At 39.1% G+C, this 25,234-nt stretch overlaps 1 protein-coding gene across 1 annotated transcript in view; it reads right to left on the bottom strand.

The window, feature by feature from the left end:
* C6H10orf90 (chromosome 6 C10orf90 homolog) overlaps nucleotides 1-16,280 on the bottom strand; it is a 104,046-nt gene extending 87,766 nt beyond the window's left edge. The window contains exon 1 of the mRNA XM_050959391.1: nucleotides 15,956-16,280. Coding sequence (XP_050815348.1) covers nucleotides 15,956-16,280 — 325 coding nt within the window. The remainder of the gene's footprint in view (nucleotides 1-15,955) is intronic.
* Between the last annotated feature and the right edge of the window lie 8,954 nt (nucleotides 16,281-25,234).

Genomic DNA, 25,234 nt, shown 5'->3' with positions numbered 1-25,234 from the left:
AAGTACCTACTCTTGAAAATATTTAATGTACCCCTGATCACCATAGTATCTGAGCTATTCTCTCAACACCCCAGTGAAGTAGGGAAGTTCTGTTTTCTCCAGATGTTGGAGAGGCAGAGAGAAAAATAAATAACTTACCAAAGGTCACACAGGAAGTCTATGATAGAGGAAAGACCTGAATCCAGGTCTTTTTATGCTCCAGCTAGCACCCTAACTATTGATCTTCCTTCCGCTCCTTGCCTTGTCTAAGAAAAAATACTGAAAACAGGTGACAATATTTAATATACAATAGGTCATTATTTGGTGGACCTTTTCTTGTACTTACAGGGGAATGGATTCAATCTCAATCTCCAACTACTGTACTATCATCCTTTCTCGTAAAACATAGGGAAAGTATTTGTGGTATGTGCTAATCAGGAGACTCCCTCTGTAAGGTCAAATATTTCAAATTACTTTCAGCTGTAACAGGTTACTTTTACAATGCCACATATCCTTCCAAGAATACCATCTCTGTACCCCACCAACTACAGTATAAAATCATATTTCCCCAAACAGTTACCTATAATACTCTGATCATATTACCCAACTCTTTTCTGATAAGAAAAATCACAAGCTTGCAGGGTGAACAAAGCCACTGTCTGCCAGATCAGTACAGACCTTGACTGTCAGTGGGCTACCTTTTCAAATCCACGGGACCTCCAGCTCCTGCAGCTAGACTAGAAGAACTCTATTAGCACTGTACTCCTGGCACCAGTAGATTCCTAGTCAGTTTCACTCTGCAGGTGGCACTGATGGGAAAGCACTTGTTCTTAGAGGCCCAGCACTAATAAAATTCTGTTGCAACTGCCAGCTGGTTCAAAAGATAACTTAAAAAGAAGCAAAAAAGAGCTAAAAAAGAGAAATAAACAGAGGACAGTCATCAGAAAGTGAGAGGGAAACAAAGCAGAGGGTAGATGTAGAAATAAAAGACAGACCGACACAGAGGAAAAACAAAGAGAGATGAGGAAAGAGACAAACTTGGAGAACAGTAAGTAGATACATATGAGAAGAAAAACTATAAATGGTCAGGTGAGAGGTGTACAGGAGGAGAGAATGGTACTTGGACAAGAACTTTTTTTTCTTTACTTATCTTAGTACCCAACAAAATATTTATTCTGAAAATTATATGGGCTACCAAAGAGATATTGGAGAGCAACTAAATTTTCACTTTTGGCAGCCATTAGGCTCTCAGATGCTAGTAACATTACACAGAAAATTCTTCTGCATAAGGGAGAGAAGAAAAACAAGAATGGAGGAAGGAGAATAGGCCGGTGAAAAGATAAAATAAAATAAAAATCAGGGGAAGGAACTTTGGAAGCATGAAAGGCAACCAGAACTTGAACATTTTCTATTCATTCCCAAATTCTGGACTCTTAAAAATTATGAAAAAGAGGAGAGGAGAAAAATATGGAGAGGAGGAAGTAGGGGAACCTGCCCCCTTCCCCCCCAACAATCAATTGAAACTCTGATAAACAAACAAGCAGGGTGGCCATGAATCTTCCACCTCTCTGGAATTCAAGTTCTTCACTGACTGTGAACAAAGGGGAAATAATGACATGAGCAATCCACACAAACTAGAGCCAAGTTTTTAACTCCAAGATTCTGAATAGCTTAGTAAGAATGAACCAAAGCTACCAGGCCCCAACAGAAGTGCGATGATTTATTATGATTCATGCTAGCAGCATAAAACAACAAACAAAACAAACAAGGATTTTTAAATGAGGAATAGTCTTTTAAAAGCCTCAAAATTATGGTGCAAGTTTTTTTGTTGAATTCAAGTATGCTGCCTTTTGATAGAAGTAGTTCCCCTTTCATTATAGTTATACTCACGACTTCTCTAACATTTCCTTTTGGTTTGGCTTGTCTCGTCTCTCCTGGCCAAATATGTACAGAGATGTGGTAACATGCTGCTTAGAGCTGGGCCTAAGAACTTCAGCTGACAATTTAAATTGGATGACAGCTGTTTCCTGTGCTGTTTCTATTAATTTATAAACTCTTCAATACTTCTGCATAATCAATAAAAATATAACAAATGCAGTTAGATGCCTCATGCAGAACTGACCTGGTTATGAATTTGGTGCTATTAGCAGTGATCTTTCCATGATGCACAGTTTAAGTCTACTGGACACCAGGGCTGGCTCCAGGCACCAGCGCAGCAAGCTAGTGCTTGGGGCATCCCATGGAAGGGGGCAGCACACCTGGTCTTTGGCAGCAATTCAGCAGCAGGTCCCTCACGGGGGGAAGGACCGGCTGCTGAATTGCCACCGAAGAATGAAGTGGCAAGGTAGAGCAACCGCCGAAGTGCCGCAATCACGGCTTTTGTTTGTTTGTTTGTCCCCCCGCCTTTGCTGCTTGGGGGTGGCAAAAAAGCTGGAGCCGGCCCTGTTGGGGACACAGATATTTTCAGGCTTTTGTTTTGTTTTTTGTATCTTTGACAACCAAGGGTGAAATCCTGGCCCCAATGAAGACACTAGAAATTTTGCCTCTGATTTCAAAGATGACAGTATTTCACCCAAAGTCTTGACAACAACATCTACCTACCAAGCCAAGGTTTTATTATCATCTTCTCCATCCAAAATTTGTTCTGTACTTTGAATAGTAGAACTATACCATTTCCCAGCTCTGATCTCAAGCATCCATTTTGCTTCGGGATTTGTTTCCTTGCAGTTTCACTCTGTTTGAGCTTGCTAAAGGAGACTTCAGTTATAACAGCCCACAGTTACATTTTGTTCTATTTTAACCAAGCATAAGCGAGAACCCAGGATGTTTCTTACAGATATATAGCTTTTTCTTCTTCTCTTAACTTCCTGTACTGAGGGAACTGGGGTTATTTAGTCTGCAAAAGAGAAGAGTAAGGGAGGGGATTTGATAACGGCCTTCAACTACCTGAAGGGGGGTCCCAAAGAGGATGCAGCTAGGCTGTTCTTAGTGGTGGTAGATGACAGAAGAAGCAATGGTCTCAAGTTGCAGTGGGGAAGGTCTAGGTTGGATATTAGGAAACACTATTTCACTATTTGGGTGGTGAAGCACTGAAATGGATTACCTAGGGAGGTGGTGGAATCTCCAGCTTTAAAATATCTAAGGCCTGGCTTGACAAAGCCTTGGCTAGAATGGTTGAGTTGGCGTTGGTACTGCTTTGAGCAGGGGATTGGACTAAATGACTTCCTGAGGTCTCTTCCAACCCTAATGTTCTACAATTTCCCTGTGCCACTTTCTCCTATATACAAGCACTGCATACAAAATGCATTCATTCAATTTACAGAGATTTTTTTACACTATCCATAAATGTTACACTTCCAGCAATTAATGGAACCTGAATGTTACAGATGGATCCAAGCCTCAACATTTGGATCCGAAACTTTCTCAAAGTTTATAGGTGTTCAGAGCAAAGGTTTTTGTTTCAGCAAGTACAGAGACAAGATCATGGAAAATCAGGGTTGGAAGGGATCTCAGAAGATCTAGTCCCACCTCCTGCTCACCACAGGACTGATCCCCAACTAAATCCCCAAATGGCCCCCTCAAGGGTTGGGCTCGCAACCCTGGGTTTAGCAGGCCAATGCTCAAACCACTGAGCTATCCCTCCCTCCAGCTTTGATTTTGGCTCTGGTTGTATAACCAAACTGCTCCATAAATTTGGAGATGGTATTAGAGTACAGTTGGTCAGATGTGGGGAGAAAGAAAATCAGATAATGAATGATGAAAAATAATCATGTGTCAATGTGAACAGCTCAGGGGAAGGCTTTGCTCAGTATGCAACAGCAGTAAAAAAAGCAAACTACACATTAGAGTGCATAAACAATGGGATGGAAAATGCTAAAAATGTAATCATGTCTATATATAAACTGATGGAATGCCAGAATACTGTGTCCAGTCCTGGACCTCTGGGTAAAATTTTCAAGTGCTTAAAACATCTAGGTGCTTTTGAAATGTTTACCCTTTATCTCTAAAAGGAGTTCAATAGAGAAGGTTCAGAGATGGACAATTATTAGGAGCATGGAAACATTTCCATAAGGAGAGAGAGAGAGAGAGAGAGAGAGAATGTAAAGAGTAGGCCTGTTTACTTTAGAGAGGTGGGGATCAATAAGGGGTACGATAGGGTTATACAGAACACTGAATTGAGGAGAGAAGGATAATCATGTGCACCTATTCACCCCTTCTAATAGTCCAATAACAATAGGATAATCACTGAAATTGAAAGGTAGTAAATTTAAAACTGACGAAAGGAGATGCCTTTTTTTTTTTTTTTTTTTTTTTATACACATAATGCAGTATTATCCTATCAAACTCATTCCCACAAAATATCATTGAGGCCAAGAGCACAGTATGATTCACAAAAGGATTAGACATTTTTATGGGTAATGGGAACGTCAACAGTTACATAAGGAAAAGGAACACAAATAAATCCTCATGCTATAGGGCATAAGCCTGCCTCTATCTTAGAAGAGATAGGAAAAAACTTCCCCTTCATTGTCTACTAAGAGGTTTCTTGCATTTTCCTCTTGAGCTTGGCCATAGTCACTGTCTGAGCAAACACACTGGATTAGGTGGATCACCGTTCTGACCCAGTATGCAGATTCCTGTATTCCTGTGAATAAAGGTGTGAAGTTTGTTGAATAACGTATCTGATGAAAACTCAACCAACTACACGTCTGAGCTTTGGGTTCTGTTCCATTTCTATTGTTATTAATCACTCTAAGTGTTAGCTGTTTGGATTTCCCCCAATCTTTTCCAGGTTCTATTAACAACTATGGTAGGTTTGGAAGAAGCACTTGAATTCAGGATTCTAATCACAAATACAAGTGTAGGTGGCAGAGGTTTCGTGTGAAACTCTGTCATTGTTTGAACTCCAGCCGATGATCTATGGATGGAGGTGGAGGTAAGATTCAGAATACTTGGCCTCTGAGCCTCTTGAGATTTGCAAATCATTATTTTTTGATCCTTCTATCTCTGTTACTCTAATAAACTGTAAAAGGAGTGTTGCACAGCTAATTGCCCATGTCATGCTGAAAATCCATCTCACAATTTACATTCAAGGTATTAAAAAGCCTTGAATTCCTTAGCAAGTGAGTGATGCCATGGTGATGAAACTGTGAAAAGCTGAGGTTCCGGGAATTCTGTAGTTAACCAAGTATCCTGCGTGTGTGTGAAATTGTAGGCAATTATATTTGATCACTGCTGCAGAAGTTTTTGCTGAACATATTCAAATTTGTTATAGAAATTGGCCTGAAGTATTACAAAATTCCAGGGGTCCTGATTAAAGCAAATTGTGTCTACAATCTGTAGCGCTGCAGAAAGAGTCTTGAGTCCAGTGAGAGTTGTGTATGATTAGGAAATGTCAAGCACCAGAACAACAAGCAGCAACAACAACAAATTAAAGAAATATAATGTCTCAGAATATATTACTTTTGAATTCCAAAGCAATCCAAAAGGGAGTAGCTAACAGGAGGGCAGAAAGAAAAAGCAAGACATTAAAAATAATAATGCGGAACCCAATGTGACTAGCAGGCAAACTAGCACATTCAAAAGCCAGACAGGTAGAAAACATCCAGGATCAAACCTTAACGTTTCTGCAGTGGTTGATAACCTGCCAAGCTCAACTGCAATCTGCCTGCAACAGGATTCCCACCCTTTCCTAGCACAGCACAGACATGATAAGCTTTTGTCCAAACTCACTCTTGAGTAGTAAAGCCCTGGGGCAGAATTTATTGAAGAGGAGTTTCTTGTGGCACTGTGTAATTTCTATGTTGTAGCCTTGCCAATAAATCCAGAATCAAATTCTGGAATCTCAGTCACAGAGGACAGAGTACTCCTCACAGGATCATTCCAAGCAGAGTGGATAGAGTGTAGCAAAAGAACAGGGAGTATGGGAGCTTGTGGGTCCTCCTTCACATGAAGATGAAAAGGAGCACAACACAGACTCTCCCAACAACTCATGTATGGGAAGGAAAGAGCGATGATGATGATGAAATCTTCCTTTGTGGTATCATGTTGCTAGTATAGGTGTGACTATGGTATTGATAAGATGATGTAATTATAGAGGCACCAATCATAAATCCATATTAAGGCTGAGTTTTGCCGTTGAAGCAAGGATTCAACCTCTCTGTTATGGATGAAGACTATAGTGTCTTCTCCCCAAATGTACATGATTCACTCTTTGAGTAGAGAATTAATTTTCTGAGATTTTACAGGTAAATCTGTTTGAGTTTAAATGAATTTTTAATTGGATCCTGTAAGAAATTTAGCACTTCTCAGGGCTTTTTATGTCCCTAATAGTCTCACTAATTGAAGCTATGGCATCCAGATCTTACCTCTCTTCTGTAATGGTGTCATAAATTAAATAAACTAATCTAATCAATTTAACCTAATCTGGATCAACAAACACTGAATTATTGTACTTTTATAATTATTACATAGGATAGAATTAAGTTTGTTTGGGTTCCATAGCTGTACAGTTCCATATGTTTAAATAAGTTTAACCTTAACTTTGAATTATCTGTTGTAGAAATGCTTGTAGCTGGAATAATTAAAACATTCTTGTGATTTATTTAATCCTTAAATTGCATATATGTACACAACTTTGGGTACGTTTGCTACCCGCCGATACGGCGGGTAGTGAAATCAATTGCTCGGGGATCAATATATCATGTCTCATCTAGATGCGATATATCAATCCCCGAACGTGCTTATATCGATTCTGTAACTCCACCAACCTGAGCGGAGTTGCGGAATCGACAGGGGGAGCCGCGGACATCGATCCCGCGCCGTGAGGACGGTGAGTAATTCGATCTTAGATATTTCGACTTCAGCTACCATATTCAAGTAGCTGAAGTTGCGTATCTAAGATCGATTTTTCCCCCATAGTGTAGACCAGCCCTCTAACTCCACTTTACTGTAGGGTTTGGTTTGTTTTTTTTTTGGTCTGGCTTATTAGTATATCAAGTTTATATGGCCCCTTCCCTGTATTACTAGAGCACCTTTAGCCCACCATGCTATCAGATCATTTCTCTAGGTATATTTCAGTTTTTACCCATCCTGGCACAAAATGGCATTTTATTTAGCTAACAAAATAAAACTCTATGTACAACAAATCTGAGTGAGAAAATAAGACAGTGATAATATGACTACTCTGTGAATAACAACATGTGGCACTATCTACAGTAAATTTAATGAAGGATAATAAATAACATTTCTAAGTATGTAAATTTCTCTTGCCTTTTCTCCCAAAGGCTTAACAGTGCTTTACAAACTGTGTACACACAGCACCTCTGAAGTGCATCCCACTTTGGGATGGCTGGAGGCAGCCACAAAGGTAGCCAGCCCATTTCAGCATGGGGAGCGAGAGTGGGGGGGAATATTGGTTTAGGAGAACAAGACAAACTTCTGTTCATAGAAGTCCTATGGGATAGTTAGAACACATTGCTTGCAGGCAGACTGGTTCGTAAGCAGAAAGCTGCTGAAGAGAATGTTTTGGTTCAGATTACATTTCCTGTTTGGAGCCCCTCTCTGTATTTATGGTCTCATCTGATAGGCCAGCTTGTCAAACTGCACAATACAGTACTTACCGTATCTATCTGGGGAAGATGAAATGCTGCTTATACTGCCAGAGTCTGAACTTGTGACTCCAAGAAGTATTTCACATAATCCAAACCCAATGCCTTGATCACTGAGCTACGATCACCACCTAGTGCACACATGCCTACAGGTGCTGAGTATCTTCAACTCCTGTTGACTCCAATGGGAATTGCATGCATTATTTAATATTATTTCTGTGGTAGTAGTTAGCGGACAAAGCCAGGTCAGGGCTCATTGTTCTAGACACTGTACAAATTTATAGTAAATTACAGTTCCTGCCCCAAAGAGCTCACCGCTGAGAAGACAAACAAGAAATAAAAAATGGATGAGACAAACAAGCAGAAAAGGACAGAGTACCAAAACAATAGGGGTTTAGCACAGAGGAGTTGTGTGCTCAACTCTTAACCAGTCAGTAATCTCAGCTCACCACCTGCCTGCTTATAATCAGATGGCAGATTTCTGTATGTGCTAATGGCAGAGTTGAGTTTTAAGGCAGGATTTGAAGGAGGCTGCATCAAACTTAGGACGTGCAGCACCTCGCAGGGGTGCTCAGCACCTCGCAGGATCAGCCTCAACATAAAAGCGTCACACACACTGTCATAACCTTAGTCCCAGATTTGGACCTTAGCGTCCAAAATATGGGGGTTAGCATGAAAACCTCCAAGCTTAGTTACCAGCTTGGACCTGGTACTTGCTGCCACCACCCAAAAATTTAGAGTGTTTTGGGGCACTCTGGTCCCCCTGAAAAACCTTCCCTGGGGACCCCAAGACCCAAATCCCTTGAGTCTCACAACCAAGGGAAATAATCCTTTTTCCCTTCCCCCCTCCAGGTGCTCCTGGAGAGATACACAGACACAAGCTCTGTGAATCCAAACAGAGTGACTCCCCCTCTCCGTTCCCAGTCCTGGAAACCAAAAGCACTTTCCTATTCCCCCAGAGGGAATGCAAAATCAGGCTAGCAAATCCAACACACAGATCTCCCCGATTTCTTCCTCCCACCAATTCCCTGGTGAGTACAGACTCAATTTCCCTGAAATTTCCCAGAAAAGAAAACTTCAACAGGTCTTAAAAGAAAGCTTTATATAAAAAAGAAAGGAAAAATACATACAAATGGTCTCTCTGTATTAAGGTGATAAAATACAGGGTCGATTGCTTAAAAGAATATTGAATAAACAGCCTTATTCAAAAAGAATACAAATCAAAGCACTCCAGCACTTATATTCATGCAAATACCAAAGAAAAGAAACCATATAACTTACTATCTGATCTCTTTGTCCTTACACTTAGAAACAGAAGACTAGAAAGTAGAAACTACTTCTCCAAAGCTCAGAGAAAGCAGGCAGACAGACAAAAGACTCAGACACAAACTTCCCTCCACCCAGAGTTGAAAAAAATCCGGTTTTCTGATTGGTCCTCTGGTCAGGTGCTTCAGGTGAAAGAGACATTAACCCTTAGCTATCTGTTTATGACACACACACCAACTTCTGCTGTACATGTTAAATATTTCCATACACCTACATATGTAAATTGTTTGCAGGAAGCCAGAAACTGGAGGCATTTCTATGGCTGGAGGAGTATCATAAAAGCATCTACTGGAGAAACAATCAGCAGTCTGATATATTCACTCTGGCACTTAGTTTTTCCTTGCCTGCTTCTGCCTCACACTAACCATTTGATTTCATACGGAAGTAGGTATATGAGAGAGAGACACCCCCCCTACCGTCCATGGAACACCAAATTAAATACTATAGTGCATGTTGCATTGTGCTGATTCAGTGCTGACTGTAGGAAGCAAAAGTGAGCTGCTTTGCCAGCGGTTTCCCCATTTTTTTATTTCTTTTAAATAATTTTGCACTCAGAAAACATGTACTTTTTGTCCTGTTTTCACTAAGTTATTACTATGTATTTTCAGTGCAGACGGCTTTCTGGGGCACATTTTAAATATTACATTAGGTTAATAAGTAGCAATATAGTACATCAGAAACCATATGCCAATAATTAATTATTGTTTGCTTAAAGGTGGCTTATAGGTGCTCAATTTCCTGGGTGCATCATGAGAATAAAAACAAAATCAATAAATGTTGGCATTCATGAACAGCAAGCCAGTCTAATCCTGCCTACCTTTACCTGACAACAGAACTAATAGCCCCAGCTACATGCCCAAAACAAGGAAATCCATCATACTTACCTATGGCACTATATACAACTATTACATAATATTATAATAAAAGTAGAACTGTCAAGCGATTAAAAAAATTGTGATTAATCGTGATTAAAAATATAATCACGATTAATCACACTGTTGAACAATAATAGAATGCCATTTATTTAAATATTTTGGATGCTTTCAACATTTTCAAATATATTGATTTCAATTTCAAGAATACAAAGTGCATAGTGCTCAGGTTATGTGTATTTTTATTACAAATATTCGTGCTGTAAAAAAATAGTATTTCTCAATTCACCTCATACAAGTACTGTAATACAATCTCTATTATGAAAGTTGAACTTACAAATGTAGAATTATGTACAAAAAATAACTGCTTTCAAAAATAAAACAATGTAAATTTTTAAAGCCTACATGTCCACTCAGTCCTACTTCTTGTTCAGCCAGTCACTCAGACAAACAAGTTTGTTTACAAGTGCAGGAGATAAAGCTGCCTGCTTCTTGTTTACAATGTCACCGGAAAGTGAGAACAGGCATTCACATGGCACTGTTGTAGCCAGCCTTGCAAGATAATTACATTCCAGATATGCTAAAGATTCATATGTCCCTTCATCTTCAACCATCATTCCAGAGGACATGCTGACGACAGGTTCCGCTCAGTAATGATCCAAAGCTGTGCAGACCTACACATGTTCATTTTTATCATCTGAGTCAAATGCCAATCAAAAGGTTGATTTCCTTTTTTTGTGGTCTGCAGTTTCTGCATCAAAGTGTTGCTCTTTTAAGAGTTCTGAAAGGACGCTCCACACCTCGTCCCTCTCAGAATTTGGAAGGCATTTCAGATTCTTAAACCTTGGGTCAAGTGCTGTAGCTATCTTTAGAAATCTCACATTAGTACCTGCTTTGTGTTCTGTCAAATCTGCAGTGAAAATGTTCTTAAAGTGAACAACATGTGCTGGGTCATCATCCGAGACTGCTATAATATGAAATACATGGCTGAATTCAAGTAAAACAGAGCAGGAGACATACTATTCTCCTCCAAGGAGTTCTGTCAAAATTTAATTAACGCACTATTTTTTTAAGTAGCATCATCAACATGGAAACATGTCCTCTGGATGGTGGCTGAAGCATGAAGGGGCATAAGAGTGTTAGCATATCTGGCACATAAATACCTTGCAATGTCTGTTACAAAAGTGCCATGCAAACGCCTGTTCTCACTGTCAGGTGACACTGTAAATAAGAAGCCGGCAGCATTATCTCCAATAAATATAAGCAAACTTGTTTGTCTTAGTGATTGGCTGAATAAGAAGTAGGACTGAGAGGACTTCTAGGCTCTAAAGCTTTACATTGTTTTGTTTTTGAGTGCAGTTATGTAACAAAAAAAAAATCTACATTTGAAAGTTGCACTTTCATGATAAAGAAATTGCACTACAGTACTTGTATCGGGTGAGCTGAAAAATACTTTTATCATTTTTATAATGCAAATACTTATAATAAAAATATAAAGTGAACACAGCATACTTTGTATTCTATGTTATAATTGAAATCATATATTTGAAAATATAGAAAAACAAAAATATTTAATAAATTTCAATTTGTATTCTATTGTTTAACAGTTCAATTAAAAGGGCAATTAATTGAGATTGATTTGTTTAATCATGATTAATTTTTTGAGTTAATCATGTGCGTTAACTGTGATTAATCGATGGCCCTATAATAAAGTCTAAGCATCTAGCTCCCATTCAAGTACCTATCTTGACCAGGGAGTGAAAGGAGACTAAAGAATCCTCCATAAATTGGATATGCTGCAGTGAGAATCATCATCATCATCATCATCATCATCATCAGCATACTAATTATAGGTATACTATGAGGTATTTTGGTCTATCATACATAATTAAATCTCCACGAGCATTGTTCTTGATGCAAGATGAGCAACTGGCACTGGGCCTCTCTGAATGAGCAGAGACTTCTAGAGCAGCCTCATTCTCTTTTGCCTGGTCCCATAGGCATTTAAATAAAACCTCATGTTCACTCATATCAAAGATTACTGAAATGGCTAATAAAATCAGCATGGATACTTGACCCTGTCTATCACCAGAAGTAGACCATTAAACAAAGATCTGAATGAAATCTCTATATTTCAACTAAAAACAGGATGATCCTACAGGCTCAGAGCTGTGGATTCTACACAATTCTGGTGACCTCCAGTGGGAGAGCTGCAGGATTGAACTCTATAGCAATTGAGTAAATACTGGATATCAAATTCCCCTGGTAAACTTCTTTACTCACACCATTATCCTTACTGATTTATTGCAAAAATTGAAAACTATTCCTTTGTTTTATTTTAAAATTTTTAAACAAATTGAAGCAAAGAAAAATAATGAACACTAGAAGACAAGGATGCAACAAATCTGCATGAGTGGGTAAAAATAATATAATAAAACTCAGCACTTAGCAAACAAGAGAATTATTTTCATGTAACAGATCAAAAATTAGAGAATTAGTCAAGCTGTTTGCTATCTAATGCAAACGCCATTACAAAAAGCCAACAGGTGTTTCATATCTGCAAATGATACATTATCATCCAGCACTATGGTTTTATGATATTCATAGTATTGCTCTTCCATTTTGTTCTTGTCCTTTCAAAGTACACAAGAGAATGTTTCCACGATGTGAATGTTTTATCACTACAATGTTTACATTTCAACAGCAACAGCTCTGTTATCGCTGCTACCATACAGGTCGAGGGTACCAAGAGTGTCTAGAACTGTTTGTTATTATCATCATCATACAGAGTTTCTCAGTGATGAATTTTCACAGTCTCCCACTGTAATGTTTACTGGTTAGTGCACAGGGAGTGTACATGTTCCCCGGCTCTCTGCTGGATGGAATGGCACACTTCCGTGTATGTGATCAAATCTGCTCTAGTTACCTACCTGCAGTGTATATAAGCACCAGTACACCATGGGATAGGTTACAAGTGCATATGGAAACTTGCATCTCTTTGCGCATCAAGGTGTGAGCGACAGAGAAATCTTAGCACCAGTCTACACCTAAAACTTAGGTATATTGCTCAGGGGTATGAAAAAAATCACACCTCAGGAGACATAGCTAAGCCAGCCTCAGCTCTCATGTAGACACTGCTAGACTGACAGAATAATTCTTCTGAAGTCACTAGATTTACTACAGTGAGAGAAAAACCTCTTCCATCGCTATAGAAGGTGTCTACACTACAACAGCAAAGCTGTAGTTTTGCTGCTGTAGTGCAACTATACCCTTAGTCACCATGCACCCCTGGGTCTTTTATTCAAGACCAAAGGGAAGGCTGTAGGCCTCCTCTCTGTATTGTTTCATGGACAAAGAAGCAAGTTTGTTTCAGAGGGATAGTGCAGTGTTACCACACCTCTGGACTCTGGAGAGATCAGTGAGTGCCTGTATCATAACCTTAGTCCCAGATTTGGACCTTAGCGTCCAAAATATGGGGGTTAGCATGAAAACCTCCAAGCTTAGTTACCAGCTTGGACCTGGTACTTGCTGCCACCACCCAAAAAATTAGAGTGTTTTGGGGCACTCTGGTCCCCCTGAAAAACCTTCCCTGGGGACCCCAAGACCCAAATCCCTTGAGTCTCACAACAAAGGGAAATAATCCTTTTTCCCTTCCCCCCTCCAGGTGCTCCTGGAGAGATACACAGACACAAGCTCTGTGAATCCAAACAGAGTGACTCCCCCTCTCCATTCCCAGTCCTGGAAACAAAAAGCACTTTCCTCTTCACCCAGAGGGAATGCAAAATCAGGCTAGCAAATTCAACACACACAGATTTCCCCCTGATTTCTTCCTCCCACCAATTCCCTGGTGAGTACAGACTCAATTTCCCTGAAATTTCCCAGAAAAGAAAACTCCAACAGGTCTTAAAAGAAAGCTTTATATAAAAAAAGAAAAAAAATACATACAAATGGTCTCTCTGTATTAAGGTAACAAAATACAGGGTCGATTGCTTAAAAGAATATTGAATAAACAGCCTTATTCAAAAAGAATACAAATCAAAGCACTCCAGCAATTATATTCATGCAAATACCAAAGAAAAGAAACCATATAACTTACTATCTGATCTCTTTGTCCTTACACTTAGAAACAGAAGATTAGAAAGTAGAAACTACTTCTCCAAAGCTCAGAGAAAGCAGGCAGACAGAAAACAAAGACCTTAGACACAAAATTCCCTCCACCCAAAATTGAAAAAATCCGGTTTCTTGATTGGTCCTCTGGTCAGGTGCTTCAGGTGAAAGAGACATTAACCCTTAGCTATCTGTTTATGACAGCCTGCGCCCCCAAAGGCACCACTTTTCCCTGAGCTCCCCATGGGTCAATTTGATATAAGACCTAGTACTAATACAGCTAACAGACCCTTTTGTTTAGCCCAAGTGATTGGAACCTGTGTTTCTGGCACAGAAGTTCCCGAGTTCCATTTCCACTAATAACTATGAAGTCTTTGGCAGGCATTGAGTCATTACATTTCACGGGGGAGAGACACCAATTCTACCTGTGTTATAGTCCAGTGCTTAAAGTAGCTTGAGATGGTGTCATGGTGTTCTCTATGCTAAATGATGCACCCACACCAGTGTAAAGCAAGGCAAAGTTTGCATGCTTCATGTACTGAAAATTAATCTCTTTTACAAATAAAATAAATTAAAGTGAGTAGTGCTGTTCCACTGGTACCACATCTCTACAATAAATCATGTGCTTCTTGTACCTTGTTACTGACACATCTAATATATTGTTCCATTTTTCTTTTTTGTACTTTTTTTTAAAAAAGACATTCTGTAAACTCTAATTTAAATCACAACACTTTAAGGCATTTAAACACATCACTAAAAAAACCCTGCTGCTCAAATTACATTGCACGACAGTCACATAAGACAGTCAGTTATTTCCTGGTAATACATGGGCCCTCTGCTACAATCCTTACTGATATGAGTAACTCTGTTGAATACAATAGGTCAACTTATGTGACCACTCCTGTGAGTAAGAGTGGCAAGATCACACCCCCTATTTGTGTAGCTCTGTCTACATATCCTTATTTTCATCACTTTTTGCATAAAATTTACCTAGCAAATTGCCTTAGTACATGCAGATATATGCTCTTTTCAATTCTTATAAATATGATTCCTCTGGACATGAAATAAAGATTGTTTTCTTCACGTTGACAGTTATGGCAAAGTATATCAAAAGCAGAATATGCACCAAAACAATCAATATTTTCATGAGACAAAGTTAATAACATTTTGGCCTCTCATCTTAGACACTGATTATTTCCAATTCTTTTTATTATTAAAAATTCTACTTAGTGCATTGGCTTGTGAGTTCTATTGGAATAATGTAAATACTACTGTATTTTAAATACTGAGTTTTTTTCATTGCTCATTCAAGATTATGGAAAATGTTACAGTTGTAGTGGTGTTGACTAACAAATAAAAAAAAACTTTCAGATGCTTTTCTTCCTCACGCTAATGGAAACAGATGCCAAACACTGCTTCCCCACTGTTATGTGTTTTGCATGCACAGCATCTGTCATTTTTTTACTTAGAAAAATAAAATTCATTCCTAACTTTGCTTTCAGCTAATTTATGCTACAGCAGTATAGTTTATGTAATCTATAAGAATGTTACACTATTCTCTACTTCTATTCCCAGATCAAAAATGTGTTTTACTGTACAAAACAGCAACAATACAAGGTGTACACAAATATGCAACTTAAAGCAGAGAACCAAAATACCTTCTGCGGAGTACTATTCTGATTTCTTTTGGCCTCTCCAGTTTGATACTGTGTTACATTGATCCAATATCTAGTTTCTTGCAAAGATTTATTTTTTGTTTAAATCTTATTAGGATTTGACTGTCAGGGAAAATTTATTTTAATAATGCAGACCAATTTTTAGAATTTTTTATTTTAACTTTTAAAAACAATTGCTGTTACATCTTTTCTAAGGTTAAAACATGTATAAAATTGTGAATCAGTGTTATCATTTTTATGTTTTAAAATCTATTTTAAAATAAAAACAAGCCAAGCTATTCAATACTGATTTGCAAGACACAGAAAAACATTGCACATTACATTTGCCATGAAATATAAAACAGTTTCCAACTAATTTGGAAAAGCTCAACTTGTACAAACTTACCAAAGCAACATTCTCTCCCCAAAGAGGAGTTGTTTATGGTAAAGTAAATTTGAGACACAAAAGGCTTGGTTTCCTGGGTCCATTTTGAATAAGGTTTAGCTTTTAAATCCATCTGAATGTGTTCTGTACAGTTCAGAAACATGGGTTTCCTTTCTCCAGAAGGCATAATTGTGATCTCTAGTCTGTTTCTGTTGAAATGTTTCATGACCTTGTTCTGACTAGGCCGGCAGCCACTTGTTGCAATGGTAACAGGAAAAGCCAGGATCTGCCTTCTCAGTCCACAGTCATGAATAATTAATGAATTTTCACCTCCCATCATTAGCATTCCATTCAAGCAACACAAATGAAGCAATTCATTTCTTCTTTTGTCTTCAAAAATAAGCTCACTGGATTAATGAGGGTTATCTGTGAAGATAAAACCTGGGTCTGCTGATTTATTTAGTCTGATTAGTTAGTATTTGTGTCTCTAAATGCAGGCTTTATTGACAACATATACATTGTCAGTGCATTTCCAACCATATTCAGGCAGGCACTGTTACATTCAGCTACAGCAACAATATCTGGCTGCAGCCCATGAATGTTTCATTTTCTTGACTTTAATATTTAAGCTGGTGTTCTTTTTTCTGAGTGCCTTCTTGAGCAAAGTTCAGAACAGATCTAGAGGCATAATGCTTGCACATGCTTCTCTAATGATCTCTTGGTCTGTCAGATAACGCTTGTTTTCAAAATCTTCCAGTTTTAATGTCAATGAGTGGGAAAAAATTGCAAAGAAAAATATCAGCTTTCAAAAAGTGGTATTTTGGAGGTCATTTATTCCATTTTGACAATTTCATTGTCATCTAAAATTTCAGTGATAAAATAATACTAACACTGATGTTTGTCAATCATTCCAGTAAACAAGAGAAGTTATCTATCACTGCTCTCTGGATCCTGTTCAAGAGACTGATTAGGGAAATCACAACGGGGGAAGGGATAGCTCAGTGGTTTGAGGATTAGACAGCTAAATCCAGGGTTGTGAGTTTAGCCCTTGAGGGGGGCCACTTAAGGATCTAAGGCAAAATCAGTACTTGGTCCTGCTAGTGAAGGCAGGGGGCTGGACCTGATGACCCTTGGGTCCCTTCCAGTTCTGGGAGATAGGTATATCTCCGTTATAAAAGAAATGTAATTTACTTCACCTATATAATATGTGGGTCAGCAACAGCTTCTGCTTTGTTGTATTTGAAAGCTGCAGAGATGTTGAGTAGCATTCACATTACAATATGGCCCCTATACCCATTGCTCTGAGGACATCTTTTACTGCCACTAGTGCTGTTGACAGTTCAATAGCTAATTCTTTATAAAGCAACTATTGTATTATTGTCACTACATTATTTATTCAGACTGATACCTTCTCTACAAGATTTTAAACAAACAGGATGACACAGGATTAGCCTATGGTATACCTACAAATGTTTTCCTTCCTATCAGAATTTATATTAGCAAACTAAAGGAGTTTGTAGGTAAGATCTCATGGAAAGCAAGTCTAAGGGGGAAAACATTTCAAGAGAGTTGGCAGTTTTTCCAAGAGATATTATTAAGGGCACAAGAGCAAACTATCCCACTGTGTAGGAAAGATAGGCAGTATGGCAAGAGACCACCCCGGTGTCCCCAGGAGATCTTCAATAGTCTGAAACTCAAAAAGGAATCCTACAAAAAGTCAACTAGGTCAAATTTCAAAGGATGAATATACACAAACACCACAAGTATACAGGGACAAAATTCAAAAGGCCAAGTCACAAAATAAGATTCAACTAGCTAGAGACATAAAGGGTAACAAGAAAATATTCTATAATTACACTGGAAGCAAAAGGAAGACCAAGGACAGAATAGGCCCATTATTCAAGGGGTTGGAGGGAACAACAACAAAATGTGTAAATAGCAGAAGTGCTAAATGACTTTGTTCTAGTTTTCACCAAAAAGGTTAGTAACAATTGGACATTTAACCTAGTGAATGCTAGTGAAAATGAGGTTGGATCAGCAGCTAAAATAGGGAAAGAACAAATTAAAAATTACTTAGACAAATTTGATGTCTTCAAGTCACCAGGACCTGATGGAATACATCCTAGAATACTCAAGGAGCTGACTGGGGAGATATCTGAGCCATTAGCAATTATCTTCGAACAGTCATGGAAGATGGGAGAGATTCCAAAGGACTGGAAATATAGTGCCTGTCTATAAGAAAGGGAAAGAAGGACAATCCAGGGAATTACAGACCAGTCAGCTTAACTTCAGAACCCGGAAAGATAATGGAGTAAATAATTAAGCAAGCAATCAATTTGCAAACACCTAGAAGATAATAAGGTGATAAGTAACAGTCAGCATTGATTTGTCAAGAACAAATCACATCAAACCAACCTTTCTTCAACAGGGTAACAAGCCTTCTGGATAGGTAGGAAGGAGTAGATTTGGTATATCTTGACTTTAGTGAGGTTTTTGATACTATCTCAGATGACCTTATAATAAACAAACTAAAGAAATACAACTTACATGGAGCTACTATAAGGTGTGAGCATAAATGGTTGGAAAAATATACCCAGAGAGTAGTTATCAGTGTTTCAGTGTCATGCTGGAAGGGCATATCGAGTGGGGTCCCACAGGGATCAGTTATGGGTCTAGTTCTGTTCAATATCTTCATTAGTTATTTGGAAATGGCAGAGAGAGTACACTTGTAAAGTTTGTGGACAATACCAAGCTGGGAGGGGTTGGAAGTGCTTTGGAGGATAGGATTAAAATTCAAAGTGATCTGGACAAACTGGAGAAATGGCCTGAAGTAAATAGGATGACATTCAAGAAGGACAAATGCAAAGTACTCCACTTAGGAAGGAACAAATCGGTTGCACACATACAAAATGGGAAATGACTGCCTAGGAAGAAATACTGCAGAAAAGGGTCTGGGGTTCATAGTGGTTCACAAGCTAAATACGAGTGAACAGTGTAACACCGTTGCAAAAAAAGCAAACATCATTCTGGGATATATCAGCAGGAGTTTTGTAAGCAAGACATGAGAAGTCATTCTTCTGCTCTACTGCGTGTTGATTAGGCCTCAACTGGAGTATTGTTTCCAGTTCTGGGTGCCACATTTCAGGAAAGATGTGAACAAACTGGAGAGAGTTCAGAGAAGAGAACAAAAATGATTAAAGGTCTAGAAAACATGACCTATGAGGGAAGATTGAAAAAATTGGATTTGCTTAGTCTGGAGAAGAGAAGAGCAGGACCGCCCGGAGGGGCGCGGCAAGTGGGACAATTTGCCCCAGGCCCCACAGGGGCTCCCATGAGAGTTTTTTGGGGCCCCTGGAGCAGGTCCTTCACTCCCTCCGGGGGCCCCAGAAAACTCTCATGGGGCCTAGTCCCCCAGAGCTTCCTCTGCTTTGGGTCTTCGGCGGCAATTCAGCAGCGGGGGGTCCTTCCATTCCGGGACCCGCCGCCAAAGTGCCCCGAAGACGCACGGCAGGGGGTCCTTCCGCCCCAGGACCCACCACCGAAGTGCCAGTATATCTAGAACATATTAAATTATAGCACAGAATTTGAAATGTTTGTACGTTTCAGATTTTTCATAGTTAAATATACATTTTATATAACAGTACCTACAGAAACTATATTTTGTATTTATGGAGGGAAAGGGTGAGAATTTTGAGTACAGAACAGGTTTGGGAGTAAGGAGATCCAGGACCAACTGACTACTGGCATCTTCAAAGTAGCTATCGCTACAGTATCTAGTTGCTGTAGTTTGATTGCAGAAAATCACTGAGATGTAGACAGCAAGTCAGTCGATCAATCAATTCTCCATCCTACCCTCTGGTTTACCATTATTGCTAGCTGTCTTTCAGTGTGTGGCCTGTTTTTTCCCCTCTTACTTCTCTGGTTCTTTGACAAAGCCATCGACTCATTGCTGAGAAGACCCTACCAACAGTTCCCTCAGGTCTCTGACTAAGTGAGCTTCAGTGTAACAAACTAGCTGATTCTAGATACTGTGATGAATTATGGTAGTGAGATAGTTTAGGTGTATCCCTTTAAGACTTCGTAGATCAATAGCAGTGCAAAGCCTTACAATGGGGTTATGCATTCTACTGTGACATTGTTTCCCATTTGTATTTTTAAAATACTAGAAAAAAATGTATTTTTAAAATGTCAAGCTGTGAAACAAATGACAAAAGCTAGAAAATTCAAAGATAATGTGGATTCCTTAACTCGAGCCATTAACTCAGGAGTACGTCTTAAGCCTAGAATGGCAGCATTTAATTGAACTTCCAAGCTTTTGTTGGTTTGTGTCTTGCCTAAACATTTTGCACATTTAGGAGGCACATATTGATGCATTATTTTGTAAGCTGCTGGGAGGTACACCCAAAGAAGATAAAATGAAGCCCTAACTGTACTTCAGTCCAAGGCTCTTTGCTCAGATATGCTTTAGTACAGAAGGATCCAGAGCAAGAGCAAAGAAACTCAGAATACTTGATTCTAGTCAGCAGAGGTATTTCCATCATTTTCCAAGCTAGAAGAGGAGATGACACACCCTTCCAGGGTGTCCTACCCAGTCCCCATCGAAGGGCTTCCTTCAGGGTCTTACGAACACTCAACTTCACAAGACCAAGTCAACAGCACTCCTTTATAGAGTTTCCAACAGGCAGATACATGACTCAGTCAGCTCATTGCTATCATCCTGTGCCTATTCTGGAGTCTACAGTTCCTACTAACCCCCATGCTTAAAGAGGCCTTATTCCCCCAGCAGACTCACTGGTTGTGTCTACACTTACATATATAGATACATATTTATTGCAGCAACAAGTTATTTACCCCCTAGGGTGCAAAGCCTCTTTTGGATAGATGATAGATGGGTTGAGTAGCATCACCTTGGGGACTTGTATGATACTTACTATTATAAGACTCTGTTTTCAATTGCTTATAACTTTGCCAAACTTTAAGCCTTTGAGCTGAAGTTTTCCATGTCATGTGGCTGCCTTAGGTTGAATTTTTTTAGGGGGAAATTTCAGCCAAACTGGTTCAGCTGTTTCTAAGAATGAGTTTAGCAAAATTCTGGAAACTATTTCCTTCAGAAGCTCTAGCGCTCCCCATGCTCTAGAGCAAGTACTTGAAATTTGGCATGGGGTTGCTGTTGTGCCTTTTGCTCTCCATGTGCCTTTTGCTCTCCATGGTAAAAGTCAGCCAAACTTTAGTCAAGTCATAAGCCTTTGAAAAAGTCAGTTCACATGTGGCTGGTCGAAACTTGCTGCAGATTAGCAACTAAAGTCCCTGAAGATTCCATCTGCAGAAGCAACCTTAATTCTGGCATTTCTTAACTTTTGAGTGCTTGATTTTACAGACATGCATCTGAAGAAGTGGGTATTCACCCACGAAAGCTCATGCTCCAAAACGTCTGTTAGTCTATAAGGTGCCACAGGATTCTTTGCTGCTTTTACAGATCCAGACTAACACGGCTACCCCTCTGATAGACTTAATAATGTTCTTTTAACACGTTTTTCTGTGTAATATATTTATAGGCACTTTCAAAAGATCCATTAAGCAAGTAGCTTTGCCTACACATTAATACAATAACACCCTTTGTTTAGTTTGTGCATTTGTCTTATTTCTGCTCCATTGTTTGATACATAATTCATGCGCTGAATAAATAAGTACAATTAGAAAAAAAATAACCTTAAGGTAGGTTGCAAAGACAGACACAGATAGTTGCAGCAGTACAGATAAATGGGCTACAGATATAATATGCTGGCTTATTTTTTCTATGCATTGAATTAAGCAACTAAATATTCACTTACAGTATAATTAACCTTCAATCTTTCCTTATTAGGAGAAGATTTTACAAGGTGCTGAGCATTTTCAGTTGCAATGGAAGAAAATGGGAGATGAGAGGACTCAGCACTTTCTAAACCACACTCATTTAGGCCACAGTTTGGTAACTGACTTTACTAGCACAGACCCCTGCATCCATATCAAACCTCTTTGATTTCAGATGGTCTCTGCATGGATCCCGACTTGCTGTTTGTAGGAGTGGGGCTCAAATTTCCACTTCCTATAAGTATCTAAAAGATGGTGCAGTTTCTCAAGTTGTCAACAGTTGAGCCAAAATTTTAGTAAATGTTCTGGCTTTACAATTTGGCATTTCTATTGCTGAAAAGTCACCAGCAACAATTTTACAGTAAAACAAAATGGAAAGCTTTCACACAGGAAAAGGGAGTTGAACCAAATGCCATTTGCCCTCAACAATTTAACAGCTATTGTCCCACAACGTTCTCTCCGATTCTCCATGAAAACTACTTTTCTAAACTTTATTTAGCTGTTTTCTCCCAAATTTCTTGGCTTTTTTCCCCATTTTTAGAGGAATCAGGGGCACTTCTATGTTTTTTGCCACCTCAAGCAAGCTGCCTTTGGCGGCGTTTCTGCAGGAGGTCTGCTGGTCATGCAGATTCGGTGGCGGTTCTGCGGGTGATCTGCCGGTCCCATGCCTTTGGCGTACCTGTCACTGAATTCCCACCGAAACTGTGAGACTGGCGGACCTCCTGCAGAAACGCTACCAAAGGCTGCCTGACTGCTGCCCTCATGGTGACTGGCAGGCTTCCCCCCCAGCTTGCCGCACCAGGCACGCGCTTGCTGTGCTGGTGCCTGGATCTGCCCCTGAGAGGAATGCAAAAAAATCTGAAATAACAAAAAAATCTCTCTTTCATACTCTTATAATTTAAAAATTGGCAGATTAGTTTATTTCAGTTTTGACTACCAATGATGTTCCCCTAGATCTTTTATAATACCGGTGAAATCCTGGCCCCACTGAAATCAATCAGCATTTTGCTGTTGACTTAACTGAGGACAGGATTTCACTCTAAATCTTTTTTGTTTCACCCACTTATTGCATCTGGTCTGTCATTTAGATTTTGAGGGCTCTGGGAAAGGGACTCTCTCTGCTACATGTATCCACAGCACCTAGCTAGTACTATGGGGTGCTGATCCTTGTTTGAGGTTCCTAGATGCTATCTTAATACAATTACTAATCATCTTGGCTGACAGAAAAGGTTATATCATTTTTTCCAGAAGCCTAAGTATACTGCAACATGAACATCATTGTTATAACACTGCATTTGATATAAAGGTTTGCAACCAGATTTAGTAACACAGATCCCTGTGGTCATGGAAAGTCCCATTGTTTCAACTGCACGACTGGGACCTAAAAAGACACAAAATTACCCTGGAAGGTTCATATCAAAGTTACAATAAATTATGTTAATAGGGAATCTCTTTATTCAGGCAGGGCCCTGGTGCAAAGGGTATTTAAAACTTTGTATCCTTCCTAACTGAGGAATTAAAAATAGATGCAGTCTGTAAATTCTTCACCTTAATTTAGCAGAAAAGGGTATTTATGAATCATTTTTTGTTACCAGGAATCTGTGACAAAGATCAAGCTAGACAGAATATCTATTTTGTATAAACAGACATGCCTACTGCTTAATGATTGTGTTCAAGAGCAATTTGTACATAGGAGAAGCATTTGCTTTTTGCCTCATTTTAGTTCCCATAATAAACAGAAATACATCGAGTCAATATTTAATGTCTGACAATGCACTTGAAATGGCCTGTATTTATTAAATTCGTTCTCTCCTGAAGACCTTACAATTCAACATGAGTTATTTCATTATCTAGTAAATATTTTTTTAAGAGTGCTCATAGCACTTAAATAAAAAATATATATGGTAGCTGACAGCACTGTACACCTAGCATAAATACCACAACCTCTGGACATGGGACACAGGTTGATCTTTGCAGCATCCCTGTGTTTATTAACAAACAATATTTGTTTATCCTCAACTTAAATTTTCTAGTTTGCATTACAGTGGAAACATGTCAACCAAGGAATGCTACCATAAAAAAATTTTAGACATGCAAATGAAAATTATGGAAATGGATATAAATGTACAATCTCTTTAATAAATTAGCTTGTCAAAGACCTCTGCTTTGCAGTAGCACCAAGAGCAGAGTTTGTGAAGAGAGGGGCCATATAATCAATTGGCAGAATTTGGTGTAGCGCCATAGAATTTAGTCCATGTCTTTATCTTGCTGCTTCTCCCTGCACATCTCCTCTAAGATAGATCTGATCTTTCCTCTACACCTACACAGCTAAAACCCTCGCCAGGCCCTCATCATATTGTGTCTTGGCTAATGCAACCTCCTCCTCTCTGACCTTGAGAAATCTCTTCCTGTCCCTTGTTGCTACAATGATTGTTTTTCTAGCTCCTCACTTCAACCACATCACTTCTCCATTGGCTCCCCCTTTTCCACAGCAACAAACAAACTACTGGTCTTCATTTAAAGGCCCTTCATGGCCTATTTCCACCTTTTCTATCATCTCGTATGCTATTTAAGTGCTGATTCCTCCATCCAGTCTGCCAACAGTGCCAGCCTTCACTGCCATATTTTCCAACAAGCATCTTTGTTGTTTGGCTTTGTTGACCTTCCCAGGCCAGCCATTATAGCTGCATAGAGCATTAGGCAAAGCCACCTAATTTTCTTCTTTCAAATCCTTCCTTAAAACTCACCTCTCCTATGACTCCTAAAAGACACTTGACAATGGTTAGGCAACTAGTATCCTGTGACTGTTGCTTATCCCACTCATAGACTTTAAGCTCTGAAGGGACAATCATGATCATCTAGTCTGAACTCCTGTACAGTGTTAAAACACTGATCATCATAGTCTCATTGCTACCTTGTTCTCTCCTTGTCATATAGTTGTAGTCACCTGTTGTCTCAGCATTTACTTAGATTGTAAATTCATTGGGGCAGGCACCATCTTATGTATTTGTACAGTACCTAGCACAACAAAGCTTCTAAGTGCTACTGCAATACAAAGAATAATAATAATCTGTCCCAGGAACTTCACAGAACCACAAATAGTAGCATTAGCAAGCTGTCTTTTGATAATGTTCTTACACCGTTCAATAAAACCAATTAGCTCTGTAGTACTAGGTCATCTCCTTGTCACTGCGTAACAAGGATAGTGTATAATTTGATGCTGAAGTGTGCAGTTTTTCCATTTAAAATCCATACTCAAATACACCTTTGGCATAATTCCACTCTAAAGCAGAGTTGGCTCTTTTGGATGTCCATGTTGAAATGCTGTGTAACCAGTACATCTACTGTATATTCCAGAGTAAACAATGAGTGTGTTTGTCTGAGAGAGAGAGAGAGAGAGACACAGACAGACAGACATTCATGGCCTATTTCAAATACCTGGAATAGAGC

This window comes from Gopherus flavomarginatus, chromosome 6 (genome assembly GCF_025201925.1).
Source record: "Gopherus flavomarginatus isolate rGopFla2 chromosome 6, rGopFla2.mat.asm, whole genome shotgun sequence".
In the NCBI taxonomy this organism is placed as follows: domain Eukaryota; kingdom Metazoa; phylum Chordata; order Testudines; family Testudinidae; genus Gopherus; species Gopherus flavomarginatus.
This window is presented reverse-complemented; position numbering and strand designations above follow the sequence as displayed.